General features: G+C 41.7%; 1 protein-coding gene across 5 annotated transcripts in view; it reads left to right on the top strand.

Moving 5' to 3' along the window:
- ULK4 (unc-51 like kinase 4) overlaps nt 1–22,910 on the top strand; it is a 582,128-nt gene that overhangs the window by 269,112 nt on the left and 290,106 nt on the right. For all 5 annotated transcript variants that reach the window (XM_047874598.1, XM_047874600.1, XM_047874597.1 and 2 more), the window contains one exon: nt 9,144–9,192. In XM_047874598.1, coding sequence (XP_047730554.1) covers nt 9,144–9,192 — 49 coding nt within the window. The remainder of the gene's footprint in view (nt 1–9,143; nt 9,193–22,910) is intronic.

The raw sequence follows: 22,910 nt of genomic DNA, 5'->3' as shown, positions 1-22,910 counted from the left end.
TGCTAGAGCTGCTGAAATTTCAGCCCTGCCCTTTTCTTGTGCAAAACATCTCCTTAGATGTGTGCCTTTATTGGTAAATAAATAATTGGCATTCTGCAATTCTGTGCAAGAGGATTAGTGAGCATTGCAGACAAGGGCAAACATTTCAAGGAGAAACATTAGAAATAGCTTGCTCTCAGGCTAGACTTAATATCAGACCAAAGCTACACATTATAAAACCATTTCTTTTTGGAGCTGATTCACTGGGCCAATAATTTGAAATTCAGCGTGATGTTAGAGATTTTTTTTTTTTTTTGAATTTAAAATGGCTGTTGTTGGTACACTAGACTGGCAAATTACGTATGTCATAAGAAATGGAAAAGCTTTGTTTGTTGTCTAGTGCTCAGTTATAAACAAAAAGTAACTCTAAAACTCTTAACCAGCATTGTTGAAGTTTTAAAAAGTTCAGCATCTATTTGGGGTTTCTATATAAGTTGACCAGAAGCAACTTATTCAAGGAACTAAATATGAATTATTCTTTTATTTTTTATTCATTTTCTAAAAATATGTGTTTAAGGGGCGCCTGGGTGTCTCAGTCGGTTAAGCATCCGACTTCAGCTCAGGTCACGACCTCACGGTCCGTGAGTTCAAGTCCCGCATCGGGCTCTGGGCTGATGGCTCAGAGCCTGGAGCCTGCTTCCCATTCTGTGTCTCCCTCTCTCTCTGTCCCTCCCCCGTTCATGCTCTGTCTCTCTCTGTCTCAAAAATAAAAACAGTAAAAAAAAAAAAATTAAAAAAAAATATGTGTTTACTCTGAGAGAGAGAACGAACATGAGTGGAGGAGGGGCAGATAAAGAGGGAAAGAGAGAATCCCAAGCAGGCTCCACGCTGTCTGTGCAGAGCCTGATGTGGGGCTTGATCTCACAAACCGTGAGATCGTGACCTGAGCTGAAATCAAGAGTCAGGTGCTTAACCAACTGAGCCACCCAGACACTCCTGAATTATGCTTTTAAAAAGGAGGCAAGGGGGGCGCCTAGGTGGCGCAGTCGGTTAAGCATCCGACTTCAGCCAGGTCACGATCTCGCGGTCCGGGAGTTCGAGCCCCGCGTCGGGCTCTGGGCTGATGGCTCGGAGCCTGGAGCCTGTTTCCGATTCTGTGTCTCCCTCTCTCTCTGCCCCTCGCCCGTTCATGCTCTGTCTCTCTCTGTCCCCCCCCAAAAAAATAAATAAACGTTGAAAAAAAATATATTAAAAAGGAGGCAAGGATGAGGTGAAATTGGAGTGGTCGGAATTTTCAGATGGCCTTCAAGATTCCCAGAAGGTATATACACACCTTCTCCCAGTTACTCAGCTCAACAGTAATTCAGTGCCGCTGTGATGGAATATTGCAGATGTAATTAAGGGCCCAAACTAGTTGGCCTTAAAGTCTAGAGATCATCCAGCTAGGCTCTACTAATGGCAGGAGTCGTTTAAATCCAGCCTGGAGGTCAGAGACTGGGAAGTCGAAGAGATTTGAAGCTCGAGAAGTATTTGACATGGAGGAGAGTCCTCTTTTGCTGTTTTTACAGTTGGGGGAGTCCATGTGCCGAGGGATGTTGAGTGGCCTGTAGGACATGAGAGGGACCCGTGTCTGGTAGCCAGCGTGGAAAGAGGGACTTCAGGCCTACCAGGAACTGAGTTCTGTCCACAAGACTGTGGTTGAAGACATATCCCCTCGTCCCCCGGCCTCCAAAGGAGAAGTCAGTTCCAGATCCCTGTGCTCTGAGCAGATAACCCAGCCATGCTGAGCTAGGCCTCTGACCACGGGACTTTGAATTAATAAATGGGTGTTGCTTTAAGCCACTAAGTTTGTGCTAATTTGTTATTCAGCAATAGAAAACAAATACGAGGCTCCCGAGGCTCCTGTTACGATCCTTTGGATTGCTGTAGTAGCCTATCAACTGTTCTCTCTGGTTCTAAACTAATGTTACTCACGCTGTCTGTGGTGAAGAAACAGTTTTTAAAATTTCAGTGTGTTACAGGCCAGTGCAGTGGCGGATTGAGTCTTACAAAGATGGCTACAGAAGTCTCTCCCATCCCACATGCTCTTCCTTCACTCTCCCGTCGGGAGTTGTCTGTGTTTCTCCTCCACTTGAGGCTGGGCTGAGCTTAATGACAGGCTTGTAACCATTGAGAATGCAGTGCAAGTGATACCAGGGAGAAAAGACCAGACAGCTTCCACACGGTTGTTTAGCAGTGCTCCCTCTTGGCACCCGGCTGCCACGCTGTGAGAGGCCAAGCCACTTGGAGAGGAGAGCAGTAGGTGATCCAGTGGGCAGAATTAGCCGAGCCTTCCTTGAGTCACCTCATGTGGCGTGTGAGCGAAGAAGGCTTCGAGATGCCTACGGCCCCCCCCCCCAGCTGTTCTCGTCACCCGAGCCTTTGTGTCTTCCCAGCTGACATCAGGGAACAAGGATAGGTCATCTCAGTGTGCCCTGTCCAGATCCACGACCCATCGATTCTCTAGCATCACAAAGTAATTATTGCTTTATGACGCTAAGTTCGGGATCATTTCTTATGCGACAACAGATAACCAGAATAAATATTTTCAGAAAATATGATGAAAGTGAAATCTAACAAAGGCACGCAGAATATAAGCAGAAGTCATACGGTGTCACTTCCATGCTATACTATCGGTCAAAGCAGTTCCAAACCTGCCCAGATTCAGGGGGAGAGGACACAGATCCCACTTCTCAAGAGAGGAGAGTCAGAGCATTTGGGAGCCATAAAACAAAAACTAAACAAAACAAACACAAAAAAACTTTTAATATTGAAATACTTTTAGCCTCATGGAAAAGTTATAAAAGTAGTACAAAGAATTTCCTTATGCCTTTCACCCAGTTTCCACTGATGTTGGCATCTTATGGAACTGTAGCAGTTATCAAAACCAGGAAATTAACATTAATATAATAGTATTAACTATCTGCATATCTTATTCCAGTGTTGCCAGTTTTCTCACTAATGTCCCTTTTCTAGTTCCGGGTGTCACGTAGGGTCCCACATTGCATTTAGGCTTCTCCTCTCTGGTAGGAGTCCCCCCAGTTGGGGACAGCTCCTCACTCTGGTCTTTTATGGCTTTAACACTTTTGAAGTGCACTGGCTAGTAACTTTGTAGGATGCCACTCAATTTGAGCGTGGCACTTTTCATGATTAGATTGAGGTTTGTAGTCTTGGTGAAAGTACCCGAGAAGTGATGGTGTGTCCTCCTCAGTGCACGGTATCAGGGCGTACGTGATGTCATTGTCTCATTTCTAGTGACATGAAATGTGCTCCCTTGGTTAAGGTGGTGCCTGCCAGGTTTCTCCAACGTAAATGTCTTTGTGGGGAACGATTTTGAGGCTATGCAAATATCCTGGTTTTCATCATATTTTGGTGGGGTCACTTTTTATACTGCTGCAAAGTTCTTATCCCAACACACAGAAACTCAGTCTTTCAAATTTCACTAGTTGTCTTGTCCCAGACCTGTGATGGTCTGTAGGCCGGCTCTGGTCTGCAGACCATTCTTTGAGTAGGAATGTTCTAGACTGCACTCCTTCCCCCCCGTCATTTTCCCCCGTTACTGTCAGATTGGAGTTTGAACAGCAGATCTTACTGTGTCATTCTCCTGCTTAAAATCCTTCATAAACTTCCTGTAACCAGTCTTCTGGTTACAGATAAAACCCGGATAAAACCCAGAGTTCTTGGCATGACATTCAAGGCTGCATCATTCTGCTCCATCTTGCACATTGTCCTTTCACTACTCAGACTGCCCTGTCCCTCCTGCTCCCCCTTTCCATGTAGGTACGCTTCAGTTGAATTGGCCAGTTCTTTCAAGGCTCATAAACAGCTCTTTTCACCAGTCTGGGCTCGGTGGGTTTTCCCCAGGCCCATTCTCTTGTCACCTGTGTATACATCCATGATAGAAGTTAATTCTCTTTGTGTCTCTAAGCCATTTGACTCTGAGTTTGAAGGCACAGATTTTGAGTGTATAAGATTAGCCCATGGCACATGCTCAATGGTGTTAGTCATAATTGAGTACTGAGATAGTTTTCAGGGGAAAAAAATCTCTAGCACTAAGTAAGGTCTGTATCACAACATGGATTGTTAAAATGCAGGGACAGTAGATGGAGAAACCCTCCAGGGGCGGGGGGGGGGTGTGTATGGATAGTGTTCCCCATCCCCATAGTGATCCCCATAGGGTCAACCATGGAGATGGAGAGTCTTGACTTCTGGTCCTTGATTCGTGTGTATTGTCTCTACCCATGTGGGTAGGTAAAAACTGCAAGCCAGAGAGCGAACCTGACAGTGCAGGTCCACAGACCGACCCTGGTGTCTCCCAGACCCATCAAATCACTGTCGGGGCTACTTGCTTTGTTTTGCAACATGAGCCAGAACAGACAGAGATCCTTTCCTTCCCCTCCTTCTGGCTCCTCTTTTCTCTGAATATGTAGAAGTATGGTGGGGTAGGTCGGGGGACTTCAGGTACTTTTAATTCTTGTTCCTGGTTCGTCCCTACATAGTCTCCATGTTTTAAAGGAAAGTTGAAAAATGTTAACAAAGGTTTTGCAGCAACGTGGATGGAACTGGAAGGTACTATGCTGAGCGAAATAAGTCAGAGAAGGACAGACATATATTTTCACTCATAAGTGGATCTTGAGAAACTTAGCAGAAGACCACGGGGAAGGGAAGGGGAAAAATAGTTACAAACAGAGAGGGAGGGAGGCAAACCATAAGAGACTCTTAAATACAGAGAACAATCTGAGGGTGGATGGGGGCTAGGGGAGTGGGGGAAGGTGGGTGGTAGGCATTGAGGAGGGCACTTGCTGGGATGAGCACTGGGTGTTGTATGTAAGCGATGAACCACGGGAATCTACCCCCAAAACCAAGAGCACACTTTATACACTGTGTGTTAGCCAATTTGACCATGAATTATATTTTTAAAAAAAGATGAAATTCAGCCCAACTCACTTCTGTAGCTCTCTGAACAGAAGCAGAGGCATCTCCCTATTTCTACTTTTCCTACCTAAATTGCATCTAGTCATTTATATCTAACCATTGCTAATTTATTTTCTATTTAGCCTGAACTGTCAAGCATCAGTAAATAAAACTTTTAAGAAGTTTCCCAATACCAAGGGCAACCAACACTTACTTTAGGTACAGGAGGGAGTTAGAATGTCAAACAATGTATCCTAAAGGTTTTCATAAGTGTATTCAAAATTTGCTGATTCAAACAGCACCCTCTTGGTTAATAATGTAAACAGATATACAAAATCCCGGTGAATCTACGGAGTCAAAATTTTGTAAGGAAAACTCTTTAAGCACATACCACCTATTATTAAATTGTACTGTTAAGGGGAAGAAACAAAACAAAGAAGGCCTGTCCCTGCCAAAAAAAAAAAAAAAACCAAACAAAACAAAACACCCAAAAAACTGTTTCCAGTGGTCCAGTGAACTACTTTTGGGGAGGGCAGTTTATTTCAGTTTTCATCTGGAATTACTTAGAATCAGTGTGCTTAAGAGGGCTAACATAAAGAAAGAAAAGTATGCTGTGATGTAGTTAATATCTTCATAGTCCTTTGAAGATTAGGGATAATTTCAAAAAGATCTCTTTTTGTTTGTTTTTGGTTTAAAAAAAAATCCAGATAAAACTTTTTATTTCCTGTCCTTCAGGTTGTCCATAGACCATAGAAATTTTATTATTTTAGAATGTAGGGATACAACAGGCTTAATACTGGTGATTTAAAATGTTAAAAAAAATTTTTTTTTAATGTTTAGTTTTGAGAGAGAGAAAGACACAGATGCAGGTGGGGGAGGGACAGAGAGAGAGGGAGACACAGTATCCAAAGCAGCCTCCAGCTCTGAACTGTCAGCACAGAGCCCCATGAGGGGCCTGAACTCGGGAACCATGAGATCATGACCTGAGCCGAAGTCGGACGCTTCACCGACTGAGACCCTCCCTACAGGTGCCCCGCTACTCGTGATTTAAAATCATGGTGACTGACCACTGAACAGATCCCCCAACTGAGATAGACTTTTGCAGAAGTCTATTATGATGACTTAAGATTTGCTGCCTGAATAATTCCCGGGGATTCAGCCACATCAGCTTTCTTTGGAGGTAAGCCTCATCCTCCCTGGTCTACAGAGGCCTGAGCGCTGGGGCTGCTCTCCAGAGTACAAATTAAAGGAAGAAAGCTCTGAGTAGTTTGCTTCGTTACTTGGAGCATACCGAGAGTTTGATCATTTGAGACCCAAGCCACTAATTGGGCCTATGGTGGTATGAGAGGAGGTGGTTAAAATGAAGAGACAGATTTTTAAAAATCAAAGTGTAAGAGCATATTGAAGGCAAGCGAATATTGTCTCCAAAGTTGTCTAAAATCTGTGGATTTCAGATGCTTAACTACGACCCACATAGGAGAAATGCATTTTGCATCACCATCCAGTATACACGCCTGTAGACCTGTAACCGACACAAAAATGTCATCGAACGACACCCTATGTGACAGCTTTGGGTAGTCTCTATGTTATTATGTTTAATCAAGAAAATGCTAGTCAATAGCCAGTGAACTCCTCTTATTGCCCACTTATTGGCCACTGCCCACAGTCTGGAAAAAACACTGCCTTAGATCTTCGTAAACATCTGCAGCCCTCCTTGCTCCGGACTGGCTAAGTTGTTTTTGGGAATTTACACTTGCGGTTTAGTTCATGAGTCATGGAAAATGTCATAGAAATGCTGTGTTTTTTAAAAACTAAAAGCGCTTTTATTTAGCTTGAGCTCCCTTTTTATTTACCAGACGTGGCTCTGAATTATGTCAGTCCAATCCGAGAACAATTGTTATGGTTGGTGGTATTCAGAAAAATGTGAGGCCTGGTGTGCTAGAACCGATAGTTAGTTGAAGGGGGCTGGAGTAGTCGTCCCGGCCAGCCTGCTCATCGTGCAAAAGCCCAGAGAAGGACTAGTTGTAATCCATAAGAATGGGTTATGGTAGTTTCTGTAGGCACATCTTAGTAGTGGCATATATTTAAAAATACTGTCAGGAGGGGCACCTGGGTGGCTCAGTCAGTTAAGCGTGTCTGACTTCAGCCCAGGTCATCATGATCTCATGGTTGTGGGTTCGAGCCCCATATCAGGCTCTGTGCTGACAGTCAGCTTTAGATTCTGTGTCTCCCTCTCTCTCTGCCCCTCCTCTCCCTCAAAAATAAATCAACATTAAAAAAAAAAATACCACCAGGAGGGTGCTGGTATTGTGAGCAGATGTTCCTGGATCTGAATGTTGGGGGAGAGGGTAGAAGAAGCAGCTGTCACCTATAGGTTCCATTGGAGAAGAAGTGGGGCCCGTGTCCCCGGGACTTTGTGGGTTTGGGTGCCAGGGCAGCTCTGAGAAATATGCTTAGCTGTTTCAGCCTGGGCCTAATAAGAGTATAGATCGTAAACATTTAGAAAAAAATTTTTTAATGTTTATTTATTTTTGAGAGAGACAGAGCATGAGCAGGGGAGGGACAGAGAGAGAGGGAGACACAGAATCCGAAGCAGGCTCCAGGCTCTGAGCCATCAGCTCAGAGCCCGACGTGGGGCTTGAACCCACGAACCATGAGATCATGACCTGAGCCGAAGTCCGACGCTTAACCGACTGAACTGCCCAGGCGCCCCCCCCTTTTTTTTTTAAATTTTTTTTTTTTTTTTTAAAGATCATAAACGTTTTTAAAGCACAGTTTAGGAAGAGGGATGGTCACCATTTCAGGAGCTGAGGAAGTAGACTGGGAATGTGCCGGCCTGAGGCTGTGTGTGGTCTCGAGTCTGTGCATTTCCCGTCCTGCCCAGGCATTAGGTGGGGAGCTTTGGCCTCACATCTGAGCCTTCAGTTGCCCAGGAAAGTGAGAGACTGTACATGAGTTTGATGTCTGTAGTCAAAATCTTATCTCCTAGTATATTGGAACTGCAAAAGTAATCGCATTTACTTCTGCTAGACACTGGGGGCTTTCTAAGCGCTCCAGTCTTTGGGACTTCTTTCTGTATCTCACTTTCTCATAACACATATTTATAAACACCCCGACACTTTTTTTTTGGCGTGTCTCATAGGCTTCTCTTTTATCAGTGTGTTATCATAGACAAACAAGCTCGAGGGAGGCCAGATGATAAATTCCCTTCCTATCTACCGGGCAATTTCTGTGAAACAGACAAACTGCACACGCCCACAATGAAGGCGGCTGCTCGTCTTCAGTGCTGTGGTTTATCATCCAAAGTAAATGCTAATAAAATGAAGGCATCTGATTTATTTTTAAAACTGAATGAGGAGGGATCAACAGATTATAGCTTATGGGCCAAATATGGCACATACCTGTTTTTGTAAATAAAATTTTATTGGAACACAACCATGCCTATTCATTTAGGTATTATTTATGATGACTGGTACATTATAGTGACCGAGTTAAGTGGTTGCTGTAGAGACTGTGTGGCCGACCAAAGCCTACAATCTTTGCCATCTGACCCTTTACAGAGAAACGTTTACTGCCATAGACCAAAGGAATATTTAGAGACTGAAGTGTTGTTTTAATAAGAACTGTTACTTTTGAATTGAGGCTATTTTCTCTTAAATCGCATGAAAAAAACCTTTTGTTACAATAGATAATCATTAACTAGTTTTGATGAGGGAAAGGTCCCAAAGTCTTGATTAGGGTCTACTTTTTATTTTTTAAGTAAAAGATTAAAAATCATTATACATTAATTCATTAGTGCTGAGAAGATAGCTAATGAGGCATATATGAAAGATTACAGTGTGGCACACTTATAATTTAACTGTGCGGTGAGGGCTGGTTACATTATTTCGGCTAGCATTGCCTATTTTCATAGCCTTAATGAGAGTTGTGAATTTTAATTAATTCTTACATTTATAAATGTCAATCTATTTGAGATTTTACTTGCTACAGACCAGTAAGGCTAAGCTAATAGTCACTTGCAAAGAAGCCCCATATTTCTTGTATTTAATAGGGGTAGTTCAGTGTATTAAAAATGAATATAATCATCTGTTTTTCGGGCACAGAACTTAAGCAATGAAAGTGGGGGCTGTGGTCATCTTTATCAGGGCAGCAGTTTAAATACGAGTTATCTAATGTGTGCTTATCTTTTTATTTTTATTTTTTTTTAACAGACTTGTGGAAGAGAGCAAACTGATCCCACTCATTTTTGAAGTCATTCTGGTAAGGGAAACGTGTACCTGAAATTCAAGTGAAGTTTTAAGAATGTTAAGGTTTCAACCACGTTGTGTGGTCAGGTTCTAACCCTGACTGTCCAGAAGGATTCTGTGCCCTTCATTGTCTCATTCACCTTATCGGGCCTCAGTTTCCTTGCTTGAGCTCCTGTCCAGCTCTGAAATTGTATAGGGACACTGTTTAACCACCTGTGCTCATGTCACAAATCCTTCATCTGAGGTTGGTTTGCGGAGGAAGGGCAGAGGGATGACCACTACGCTTCAGTATGAATTTTCTGATGCTCGCTGTGAATCCCTCTGACGCTGTAGTCATGAGTCAGATCAGCAGTTTTGGGCCTATGGCCAGAAAGTTATGTTCTTCAGGATGTAGAACAGCTCCAAACACCTTTTTTTCTCTTCACAGAATGCTACTCAACTGAAAACCATCTGTTAAAGAAAACATTTCACCTATGGTTCCTATGTGTAGAGAATAAAATGGGATTGCAGGGTTGACTTCCCATTTCTGATAAATCCCTATTTGTTACTAAAGGCAGGTTTGAGAAGTAGGCTGGAAATCCGTACATCAACACAGTGCCCTTAGCGCTCTGTTCTCTTGTACCTAGTGGGTTATCCCCCTTTACCAAAAACTTGCCCTACAAGGCTGACTGACAGCGGAAGGGACAAAGGAGGAGACACATCCCCAGCCAGACTGGCCTAACCTCCCTTGGTCTTTAATGGAGCAGTAGCCGTGATAGTCTGCTAACTGTACCCATGGAAATTAGCTTTCTTTAATCCAAAACTGTTAGCCTATAGGTTGTTTGTGTGTTGATAATGGCTAAATAGTGAAAACATTACTTTTCTTAGCTGCAGATGAACCTTTTCCTTTCAGGAGAGTGGGTTGGGTTTGCTGAGCCATGTGATTGGATGGGGACAAGGGGCGAGAGTGGGTGGTATTTCCAAAGCGCGCTCAGGTGACGATGAGATGACGCAGAGCCGCCGTGCGAGGGGGATGTGCAAAGTGAGAGGCTGGAGCGAATCGCTTTGAATAGTAAGGAGATTTTATAAGCAGTGTCAGGAGAAAAAAATGGAGAAAAATGGGAGGAAGAAACATGCAGACGGAGAGCCGTCTAATGGGGACGTTAAGCTTCGCCAAGTGGCCGGTGTGTGTCTCCACCTTCAGCAGGGTACATACGTGACTTGCTGATTTGTTGCGGCATCGGATTTGTTTTGGAGGGCGGCGGGTGCAGTCAGCTGCCCGGTTTGAGTTGGGTTGGGTATGGGCGAGAGCCAAAGCTGTCCAAACCCAGCCGTATCGGGCTTGCGTTTGAAGAGACTGGTGTCGAAGACCTATGGAGAGCGCTCTAGAGCTACCGTGGGCCTGAAGTGGGGATGTGTCTCATCCCCTTGCTGTGGTAGGAGTGTTTCTGACCTGTTTAGGTCAGTGCAGCTCCTTTTGTGACTGATGAAAAGTTCTCATCCTATCCAGTCCCCTCAAGGTCTAAAATCCACACATAGGAAATTCCTTCTGGAAGGTTACCAAAGTTCCTCTGTGCTTGATTAATCTTTGTATAATGAGCACCTAGCAAGACTTCATATCTTACCATGGTAGATGTTTAATTGATTAATGCCATGGTTTAGACCTTTGTCATGTCGTAGAGAGTGGGTAGAGGTGACCTCCACTCTCCAGGTGAGGATCTCAGCCAGTCCTGAGTCCTGAGTCCTGAGTCCTGAGTCCTGATCTCCCAGGCATGTCTGGGATGATACTTTCCCCTAACCGGAACAGCTCCATACTCAGGTTTCTTGGAGGATCATATTTTAAAAAGAGGTCCTGTTGTTAAAAATTAAAAAGAAAACAAAAAAAAAACCCCAACATTTGTGAATCACTGCTTTTGGGGACAGGACTTTGATGTCTGTGAAGAACCTTATTCAATCCCTTATCTTTTTTTTGTCTTTCTTGAGTTGCATGATCTCAGGTTTTTCCCTCTATATAATTACATTTTTTAATCTGTGAGATGTCCTCATAGCAGTTATCCTGTGAACAGTTGTCTTGTCCTTTCTAAACTTTTATCACCGAGCAAGACATGACATAGCATTTTAGTGATTCTATGATGCATTTTTTTAATAACAGATTTTAGCATTTAACAGATTTAACATTTCTGAAACTGGGATGTACTTTCCAAATCAGTGGCATTTTGCGATTGCTTTCAGCCAGGAGACCTGGTTGTCATTGCCTTAACTAATTCATCTCATTTTTCTTTTTCTTTTTCTTTTTCTAAGTGCCCAAGAGTGATGCATTATAAAAATATATGTCCAAATATGTCTAAAAGGGCTCTTTCAATAAAAATAAAAGGAACTTTCTAAGTAATGAGAAACCATGTCATAGTTTAATTGGCAACATTTTTCTTTCTTAGTGCTTGATAAAATGATGGGTGCATCTTAGAACTGAGGGATTCCTGCTTTCACAGAAACACAGTATATTCTTGCGTTAAGTTTGGGTCTAAGCCCCCCGGCCAGTGTGGTGTCCTGCATACGCGTAGCAGCTTCTCGGCAACAGTTTGATCAGAAGAGACACCGTGGAAGATGGTGCAGGGTCCTGTGTGTTGGATACTCCTTGTGTCTTCTAGCCCCCCACCCCCATTACGATAGAAAAGGCTGGTGCCACCCCCATTACAGTAGAAAAGGCTGGTGGCCCACAGTGACCTCTTGATGACTTTTTTCTCTACTCTCAGCTCATAACTGTTTTCCATCTTCTGTTTGATGTACTTACAATCTGATACAGGCTTTGTAACTTCCTTCTTTTCTCGAGTTCCTCATACAGTGTGTTCTTACCAGCCATGCGTCCTCTCCTAGATGTTTCTCATTAAGAGAACAAATGTTTGTCTTATGGGCAGGAATTGCAGGCAGCTTCTGTGTCTTTCCCGTAGGCCTAGAGGGGAGTGAAGATGAAGGGAGCAGCGTTGTGAATTTGATGTCCTATCCGTGTCAAATAGCCATGTACAGATCGTACGCAGATAGAACAAAGAGCTTTAAGTATGGGCCACGCTGGTGAAGATACAGTGCAAAGCTGTAGTAATCAAAACAGTATGGCACTGTCACAAAAAAGATCTTTGGAACAGAATAGAGAGCTCAGGAATAAATCCGTGCTTTTATGGTCAATCTGTGACAAAAGGGGGGAACATACAATAGGGAAAATTAGTCTCTTCAACAAATGGTGCTGGGAAAACTGGCCAGCTACGTGTGAAAGTATGAAAGTCTACTACTTTCTTAGACCATACGCAAAAGTAAACTCAAAATAGATTAAAAACCTAAGCGTGAGGCCTGAAACCACAAAACTCTTAGAAGAGAACAGAGGCAACAATTTCTTTGACATCAGCCGTAGCAACGTTTTTCTAGAACTGTCTTCTCAGGCAAGCAAAACAACAGAAAAAATAAACTACTGGGGCTACACCAGAATAAAAATCTTCTGCACGGCAAAGGAAACAATAAACAAACCAGAAAGACAACCTACTGAATGGGAGAAGATACTTGCAAATGATTATTATCTGATAAGGGGTTAACACTCGAAATGTATAAAGAACTCACAGAACTCAACACCAAAAAAACCCCAGTCTGATTACAAAAATACCTGTTGGGATGAGCACTGGATGTTGTATGGAAACCAATTTGATAATCAATTTCATATTAAAAAAAAATAATAAAAATAAAAAAAAATAGGCAGAGAACCTAAAGACCTTTCTCCAAAGAAGACACACAGATGGCCAATAGACACGTGAAAAGATGCTCAATATCATTAATCATCAGGGAAATGCAGATCAAAACCACAATGAGATGTCCCCTCACACCTGTCAAAACAGCTAGAATGAAAAGAAATAACAATTGTTGGCAAGGATGTGGAGAAAAAGGAAACTGCATGCACTGTTGGTGGGAATGCAAACTGGGGCAGCCACTGTAGAAGACAGTATAGAGAGTCCTCAAAAAATTAACAGTAGAAATACCATATGATCCAGGAATACCATATGACCCTGCTAATTGGTATTTCCCCAAGGAAAAAGAAAACACTTTGAAAGCATACATGCACCCCTGTGTTAATTGCAGCATTATTTACAGTAGCCAAACTATGGAAGCAACCCAAGTATCAATTGATAGATGAATGGATAATGAAGATGTGGGGAGTAAACACACACACACACACACACACACACACACACACACACACACACAGGAATATTACTCAACCCTATAAAGTATGAAGTCTTGCCATTCGCAACAACATGGATGAACATAGACAATATTATGCTAAGTGAAATAAGTCAGAGAAAGACAAATATATGATTTCACTGCTTTGTGGAATCTAAAAAAACCACATAAATGAATAAACGAAAAGACCTATAAATACAGAGAACAAACTGATGGTTGCCAGGGGTGTGGGGGATGGGCAGAATGGGTGAAGGAGAGTGGGAGGTATAGGCTTCCGGTTATGGAATGAATAAGTCATGGGAATAAAAAGCACAGATAGTGTAAAGAATATTGTCAGTGGTATTGTAAGAGTGTCATATGGTGAACAGCATAGGATAATGTAGAGACTTAGTCAAATCACCGTGTTGTGCACCTGAAACTAATGTAACATTGTCAATTATAGTAAATAGAAAAATTGGTTAAGCACATAGCCATTTGAAAGTAGTCTTCATTATTTTGAAGGAAAAAAAAAGCCATTTCCAGTTGTAACTGTCTCCTCAGGAGGCACAGTGCTCCCTCCTGTCTGGATAGCTAAACATCTGGGCCCTCTGGATTCATAATGCAGGAAGAGCGATGTGCGAGCACATAATTGGACAGGAGCAGTGTAGGAGCTTTGTATGGGGAGCGAGAGAATGCTCTGGATCCCAGGGGAGGATCTTCTGTTCATTGCAGGGAGAGGAGTCTCGCAGAAGTAGTAACCTTTGAATGTGGCCTTGAGAGGGAGTTGCCATGAGGAGAAGGTGAGTACTTGGATGCACCTGGACCAGAGACCATGGAGAAGTGTAGGCAGGGAGTCTGGAGTGGGAGCCAAGATCCTGCAGGCTTTATACTGTGGTTGTTTCATATATGCTTGGCTTTGCACATAATTTATGCTTTTCAAAATCAGATAGTATCCTCTAGTTAAAAAAAAAAAAAAAAAAAAAAAAAAAAAGATCTTTTAGAGCCTCTAGCTGCAGGGACTGTGTGCACCGAGAAGGTAGACTGCTCAGATAGAGGTTGGGCCTTGGAGAGAATCAGGCTTAGGGTTATTGGAGACTGGTTGAGGGCTGGAATCTCCATCAGCAAGGCTTTTGAAAGTGGGGAAGGAGACATAAGACACAAAGGTCGGTTTCAGAGGTTTGATCTAAGGAGTTCCAACACCACATTCAGGGCAGAGAGCAGGGCAGAATGATTTTAATCCTGGGGTCCAGCTGCAAGTTTCCCAGCTCTGGACAGGCCAAGTGGTGGGGAAAGCCAGATAGCGATTGCTTACAACAAAGGAGCTGTCACAGCAGCTGGGCACTGCTTCCCTGGCGGGGCCCACCTGGGTGGGGGGCCTGCCTTTTCCTTGGCCTTGGGAAGCAGCTGTGTTGAGTAGGGGCTGGAGACTCAGGCAGGCTGCGTTGGATTAAGCTAAATGGCTTCCTATTCAGCCTTCAGGGCCTAGCATGCTAAGGCAGTCTGGATCTGTGTAACAAATGTGGGTTCTTTAGAATGTGAACCATCAGAAGGACCCAGTGGCTTGGATCCGAGTGCCGCCTTGCTGGCTGAGCGGGGTGGAAGGCGTTCTTCTTTCCCCTTCTGCCCTTTTCCAAAGAGTAGAAGTTGCTTTTAAATGTCTCTTAAGTATGAATTTGAATGAATCAGCCTGTGGATTTTGCTGTAACTCTAATCTCACCTCACTTTATTTCAGTGGTTTATGTTTTGGCCTACTTCAGTAAATCATTTTGATACCAAGTAATATAGGCAAACTGTATTTTATTGGGGAAAAAATCTTTATTCATAGCAGATTTTCCAACATGTGCCAAAATATCGCTGTCATGATGTTTTATGTGTCTGTTCCAAAACAAACAATTAAAGAGCAATTTCAGTGGCAAATGTTAACAATAAAAATGGGATTAGCAATACGCTAGTTTGACAATTATATTGTTTTAGCAATCTTGAGGATAGCAGCTGAAGCAAGCTCGAGTAAATCTTTCAAGTCAACGGTATCTTTAGGAAAGAGTCTCTTTATGGACCCTTGGAGCCGCAAGGATTTAATCATGGAGACACCAGTGTAGTGTAGACTGGCAACCACATTACTTTTAAGAAATGTTTTCAGTCCTGTGCATCCATCAGGCTTTTAAAATTACTTGGCTCTTTTCTACTTGCGACCCACCTGATGTGAATTGGTTCTTTCAGGGTATGTTAAAATGACAGGTTCCTTATAAGGTTAGGACTCTGCACACTTGTGTCCAATATGCTGTTAATACGATTCTGCTGTGCACATGGGCATGAATTTCTAAAGTAGAAAACAAGATTTGATTAAAATTTCAAAATGCTTGACTTAGGAAGATACTTTCAAAGTTACACAAAGAGTGCTTACTGGATGTAGGAGATAAATCTGTTGCTTCAAACTTGCATGGGTCCCTGTTCAGGGTTTCTATAGATTGCAGAATGGAACTCTAAAACCAGCTGTTGTATACGAGATGACTTTACACACTGTCCGTGCACTGTCATAAAAGTACGTACTTGGTTGTGTGTGTGTGTGTGTGTGAGTGTGTGTGTGAAGGGGAGGAAATGGATATGCATGGATCTGTTTTTGGTAGCTTGTGTCATCAATTTGTATTTGCAAAATAGCCCTCTAGGGCAAGGGTGTAATCTCTCGACCCTGGATTGAATGAAGAGAAGCTGTCCATATACCAACCGAACACTCTCATCAGATCAGTATCCTGATAGCCGGTTAGCCAGAATAAATGGGTGGAAGCTAAGGAAAATAAACTTATATCAGCAAACTTGGCTTGAAGCGTCACTGGTTTCTACATAAGTAGCCCAACTGGTTTGAAAGAAGATGGACTTTATTAAGATAAATACCACATATTGTGTCCACTGGAAAAAAAATGCTAAAATAGAGCTTAGGATATCTTTGACCAATCATAGGGCACACATTGGGAGTGTGTTACATGTGGCTTCTCCAGAGCCAGTGGAATCCCGAGTTTTATTATCATCCTCATGTCTAGTTAGTTCTGCTCCAGATCCTGGGCCCCACTTTGAGGAAATAGTATTCCTTCTTCCTTCTCTCTAAGGAAACAGTGTAGTTAAAGAGCACAGAAGTAGACAAGTGATCTGTACTTCCCAGGAGTGTAGCTTTTGCATTTTTTGGTTTTTACTCTTGGTTGGTTGTGGAATTAGACTTGTAAAGAAATGAGTGAAACTTGGGGTGCCTGGGTGGCGCAGTCGGTTAAGCGTCCGACTTCAGCCAGGTCACAATCTCGCGGTCCGTGAGTTCGAGCCCCGCGTCGGGCTCTGGGCTGACGGCTCGGAGCCTGGAGCCTGTTTCCGATTCTGTGTCTCCCTCTCTCTCTGCCCCTCCCCTGTTCATGCTCTGTCTCTCTCTGTCCCAAAAATAAACGTTGAAAAAAAAATTAAAAAAAAAAAAAAAAAAGAAATGAGTGAAACCTCAGTAAAAATGAGCAGCAGACAAGTGAAGGGAGTCCGGTACAGTGGGATGAGGGAGAAGCAGAGAAACCAAATACCGGATTAAATTTTAAAGAAGCGAAAAGATAGTATTATGCTGAAGAGACAGTTTTCTTGTCTGGATGTCTGTGAATCTTGGGTGTTTATGGGAGTCTCTGCCTTCACTCACCTCAGTGCCTGTGTGTTGATTACATTTCCCCCAGAGACCTGCACTTCTCACAGGGGAGCTAGTAGCCACATAGGGCCTGCCGAGCCCTGAAACGTAGCTAGTTTGACTAGAAATGTGCTCTAAGTGTCAAATATCAGATTAAAAAAAAAGTGTTAAGTAGCTGATTAATTTTCTAATATTATATGTTAAAATACTATTTTGGATATATTGGGCTAAGTGAAATATTATTAGTTTCATGTATCTCTTTGTATTTGTTTATGGCAGCTTCCAGAGCATTTAAAACGTGTGGTTTGCATTCTATTTCTGTCGGTTAGTACCGTGGTAGGTGATTTCCTAAGTCTCATATCCTCAGTTACGTTGTGAGTTTCACTTAGGGAAGAAACCATGCTGGCTACAACCTCGTTTGCTCCCAGCACGTTGCCCTCCCGCTTTTTGCCTTTCAGTATGTGTTGATTCATTCATGAACACATGAGAGAGGTGAGGCAGGGCTGTTACACTTAGATCCATCCATCCTAGACTGTGGTCACCAGCCGATCTTTCTCCCCTTGGTGATGGGTGGGAAGATGAAATAGAAAGACGGGCTAGTGTTCTCCAAGGTGGTACACTTGCAAAAGGTGGTTCGGCCATGGCTGGTGACACCATTTGATTTTACTTCTGACTCTGGACTGTCTGGAGATGCCCAGTCATTGGTCATTGGCCACCTTTGGGTTCAGCTTTGTGTTAAAAAATAAAATGCCTACTGTGGTCATCAGGCATTGCCTAGTCCCCTGACTCCAAAACTCTTGTGTTTAGGCCCCTTGGGTAGATGGGAACGGAGTAGAATAATTTGTGGTAAATGTAAAGAATTCCTGGAGGGCCTAGTGTAAAATCAGTGATTGCCCATTCTCAGGATGTAACTAACCTCTGAATGTTACTTCTGCATAAACTTCTCCAGTAATGTAGGATTCAATAGTTTCTTTGTGATCAAAACGGTTGAGAATACCCACTTTTAAAGAAAGTGGAAATGTCAGCAGAAAGTTACTAGTTTCGATTAAAGCCACAAACATCTATTAGCATTTGTTTTTGATGCTCTTGGCGTTTGTTTTCTTGGATGAGCAAGAAAAAGCAGAATTTATGCGCTTACCCAGAGCTGCAAAGGATTTTCAAACTGAGCCAGGAAATCTGACGGACTAAAGCAGTTTACAGATTTATGGGAAAAGGAGAGCTTTTTAAATAGCACTAGCAAGTGAAATTGCATTTTGGATTTATTAGAGGTACCAAATTGGAGAAAGACTGTGATGAGAAGCCAGTGAGGGCAAATTATTACATAGGATTTTTAGGTTTATTTTTTTCTGGTAACAAAATCAGCACCTACTTGTAAAGCATCCCAACAGCACAGCAGTATCTACGTAGAATGTGAAGATCTTCCATAATATACTGCACAGCTTAAATCATATTTCTGTACTATTTCTACACATGTGTTATATCTCTGTCTTTCTTTAAAAAAGTTTATTTATTTTGGGGTGCCTGGGTGGCTCAGGCAGTTGAGTGTCCGACTTGTGCTCAGGTCATGATCTTGCGGTTTGTGGGTTCGAGCCCCGTGTCCAGCTCTGTGCTGACTGCTCCGAGTCTGGAGCCTGGACACATATTTTTGAGAGAGAGAGAGAGCATGGGCTGGGGAGTAGCAGAGAGAGAGGGAGACAGAGAATCTGCACTGTCAACGTGGAGCCTGGCAGCACACGGGCTCAAACCCACGAACTGTGAGGTGATGACCTGAGCCAAAATCAAGAGTCAGATGCTTAGCTGATTAAGCCACCCAGGCGCCTCTCTCTCTTTGTTTTTTTAATAAAAAACGGAACAAACTAAATATTTTATTTTGTATCTGCCTTAGTGTATAATGTCCATGCCAGCACGGTGTGTGTGTGTGTATTTGTGTGTGTGTGTCCGCATGCACCACATGGGTACTATTTATTCTATTTCATGGCCATATAATATTTCATTGTAGTGGCATAATTTATCTAGCCAGTCCCCACTGACGGACACTTACAATTTTTCCCTTCCCTTTTTTGCTAACATGAACAACACTGAACAAAATAGCTTTGCACATCTGTGAGTTTTTGTAAGTTCTTAAAAGTTGAACTGTTATGCCAACGTATATGTATCTTTTGTGTTTTAATATTCCTCTCAAAAATGTTAAAAAAATTTTTTTTAATGTTTATCTATCTTAGAGAGAGAGGGAGATAGAGCGTGAGCAGGGGGGAGGAGCAGAGAGGGAGACACAGAATCTGAAGCAGGATCCAAGGCTCCAAGCTGTCAGCACAGAACCCGACGTGGGGCTTGACCCCATGAGCTGTGAGATCATGACCTGAGCCGAAGTCGGCGCTCAACCGACTGAGCCACCCAGGAGCCCCTCAGAAATGTTAATATAAAATTTTTTTACACACTACCACCTGTGCCACACTCACAGTGAGTATTATTATCCGTTGTTTATGTTTTGACCTGTTTGCTTTTAAGTATATATGTGCCTTCAGTGTTTTACATCATGCTTGGGCAAGGACTTCCCTCAACAAGTTTATATAATGTCAATCTGCATTTTATTCTGTACAGTTGTAGTGTCACGATTTACATTTTAAATCTTTGCTCTGAAATAACTTTGTTGTAAGGAATGGGTACAAATCCAGCTTTTCTCTTCCCTACTCCCCTGTCTCCATCACTGAGTTGTTGTTGCGACAGTGTGTGTTGATGTAGTTTGTCATTATGGTGACTTGACATATTATATTCATTATTCACTGGATCTCCACATACTGTCTGTTGTCTGTATTGGCATGTAATAAGCTGTATGTATATATTTAACATAGGTAATTTGGTGAGGTTTTGCATATGTCTGTTCAATCAAGGTAATGAACGTATCCATTGTCCCCTAAAAGTTCCTGCTCCTGTGTGTAATCCATCCCTCTATAGCCCCTTCCTGTCCCAGGCAACTATTAATTTGCTTTCAATCACTGTAGATTTGTTTTCACATGATAGTTTGCATATGGAATTTTATGTAAATGAGTAATAAGATATGGACTTTTTTTTTTTTATGGACTCCTGGCGTCTTCCACTCAGCGGATGTATTTTGAGCTCATAGTAGGTGCTGTTGTCTGTATCAGTAGTTCATTTGTTTTTATTGCCAGAACTGTCCATTGCGTGGATACACTACGGTTTACTTATCTGTTCATCTGTCGATGGTCGTTTGGGCTGTTTCCACTTTGGGGCTGTTACGCATAACGCTGTGAACCTTTGTGTATAAACTTTTGTGTGGACCTACTTTACTTTTCACTAAATGCCTAGGAATGGAATGGGTGGCATGTCGAATAAGTGTATGTTTAACCTTTTAAGAAACTGCAAAACTATCTTGGAACGTGGCTCTATTATTTTAGATCCCCATTAACTGTGGATGAGAGTTTCAGTTATTCCACAATTTCATTAACACTTGGTATGATTAATCTTTTTCGTTTTAGACATTCTAATGGATTTATAGTAGCACATCAGTGTGGCTTAATTTGTATTTCCCTAATTACTACTATTGTTGGGCCCATATGCCATCTGTGTATGTCTATGTATCTTTTATATATAGAAGGTATCTATATAAATCTCCTGCCCATTTTTTATTGTTTGTTTTCTTGTTATTGAGTTGTAAGAGTTCTTTTTTATGTCTCCTTACCAGTACTTTGTCAGATGTATATTCTGAATATTTTTATGGCTGTGTGTGGTTTGTTTTTTTATTTCCGTAGTAGCGTTCTGAATACTAAGGTTTCTGAAGTCTGAAAGTTTTCAATTTTGATAAAGTCCAAATATATGTTTTTTAATACTAGATACTTTTTGTATCCTACTTAAGAAATACTTGCCAAAACCAAGTTCACAAAATTTGCTCCTGTGTTTTCTTTTAGAGGCATAATAGTTTTAGTTCTTACACTGAGATCTGAAATATATTTGAGTATATGGTGTGAAGGGAGAGTTGGGGTTTATTTTCTTTCTTGAAGGTATTCAATTGTTCCAGCACTGTTCCCTGAAAAAATTATCCTTTCTGTGTTGAATTACTTTGACACCTTTGGTCAAAAATTAATTGATCGTTTATGTGTGAGTTTATTTCTGGACTCTGTCTTCTGCTCTGTTGTTTTACATGTGTAGGTCCTCTGCGTTTTCATATAGGTTTTAGTATACGCTTGTCAATTTCTCTTCCAGAATGTCTGTTGGAATATTTATGGGGATTTTGTGGACTCTGTTCATGATTTGGCTGTGAAATGACATCTGAATAACACTGTGTCTTTTGATCCATTAGCTTGGTATATCTCCATTTATTTGGATATTCTTTGATACCTTGTCAGCATTGTTTTGTAGTTTTCATTGCATAGGAAGGGTGTATACACAACTTTCTCCATTTAAGTATTTAATATTATTGATGCTGTTGTAAGTGGCATTCTTTAACTTCGGTTTCTGATTGTTCATTGCTAGCATATAAAAATACAGTTGATTTCTGTGTACCAAACTGTATCCTGCAACCTAGCCAAACTTACTTTTTATTTCTAATAGCTTTATAATAGAATCTTTAGAAATTTTCTACATAGATGATCATAACCTCTGTAAATAAAACTATTACTTTTTCTTTTACCATCTACATGCCTTTTGTTTTCCTTCCCTTTTTGCACCGGCTCAGACCTCCAGTGCAGTGCTGTATAGAGTGGTGAAGGCAGACATCCTAGACTCTTTCCAGATCCTAGAGAGAAAGGATCGTCTCTGATATGGGCTGTACATTTTTGTAGAGTCCTTTAGCAGGCTGAGAAGTTTCCTTTCATTCCTAGTATGCCAAGATGTCACTGTGATGGATTTTTTCCCCCATGTCTATTGAAATGATCATATAGTTCTTTAAAAACTGTTTTATTGCAAAGGTATTGATTGCTTGCTGCTTGGAGCTAAACTGCATGTGAGTATGCTCTGTTATTTCTTTTATAAAATGTTGGATTTGATCTAATGAAAATTTTAAGAATTTTTGTGATTATGTCCATGGAGGATACTGATCTGAAATTTTCTTGTAATCATTTTCTGATTTTTGTATCAGAAATGTTGGGCCCAAGGAATGAAGTGGAACATGTTCTCTTCAGTTTTTTTGGAATAGATTTTATTTTATTTTATTTTATTTTTTTAGAACTGGTGCTATACTCTCCTTAAATGTTTTGTAAAAATCACCAGTGAAACCATTTGGGCCTAGAGTTATCTTTGTGGCATGGGTATAAAGTATCAATTTGTTTTCACTAATGGGCATAGCGTTATTCAGTTTATTTCTTTTTGATATCTTTCAAGAAATTTGTATATTTCATTTAAGTTGTCACATTTTTTAGCATGAAGTTGTTTATGATATTCTCTTTTTTAGTGTCTAAAACTCTATGGCAATGCCTCCTTACCATTTCTGATATTGCTTATTTGAATAGCAATGAGAAATTTAATTCTTTTATTTTATTATTATTATTTTTAACTTTTAAAATTTATTTTTGAGAGACAGAGACAGACCATGAGCAGAGGAGGGGGGCAGAGAGAGAGGGAGACACAGAATCCAAAGCAGACTCCAGGCTCTGAGCCGATGTGGGGCTCGAACTCATGAACCATAAGATCATGACCTGAACCAAAGTCAGACGCTTAACTGACTGAGCCACCCAGGCGCCCCTGAATTCTTTTTTAATGTTTTTTGTTTGTTTTGTTTTTGAGAGAGAGTGTGCATGAATGAGTGGAGGAGAGACAGAGAAAGAGGGACAGAGAATCCCAAGCAAGCTCCATGCTGTCAGCACAGAGCCGGATGTGGGGCTCTGTCTTATGAACCATGAGATTATGACCTGAGCCAAAATTCAGAATCAGGTGCTTAACCAACTGAG

Source organism: Prionailurus viverrinus, chromosome C2 (assembly GCF_022837055.1).
Source record: "Prionailurus viverrinus isolate Anna chromosome C2, UM_Priviv_1.0, whole genome shotgun sequence".
Lineage (NCBI taxonomy): Eukaryota > Metazoa > Chordata > Mammalia > Carnivora > Felidae > Prionailurus > Prionailurus viverrinus.
This window is presented reverse-complemented; position numbering and strand designations above follow the sequence as displayed.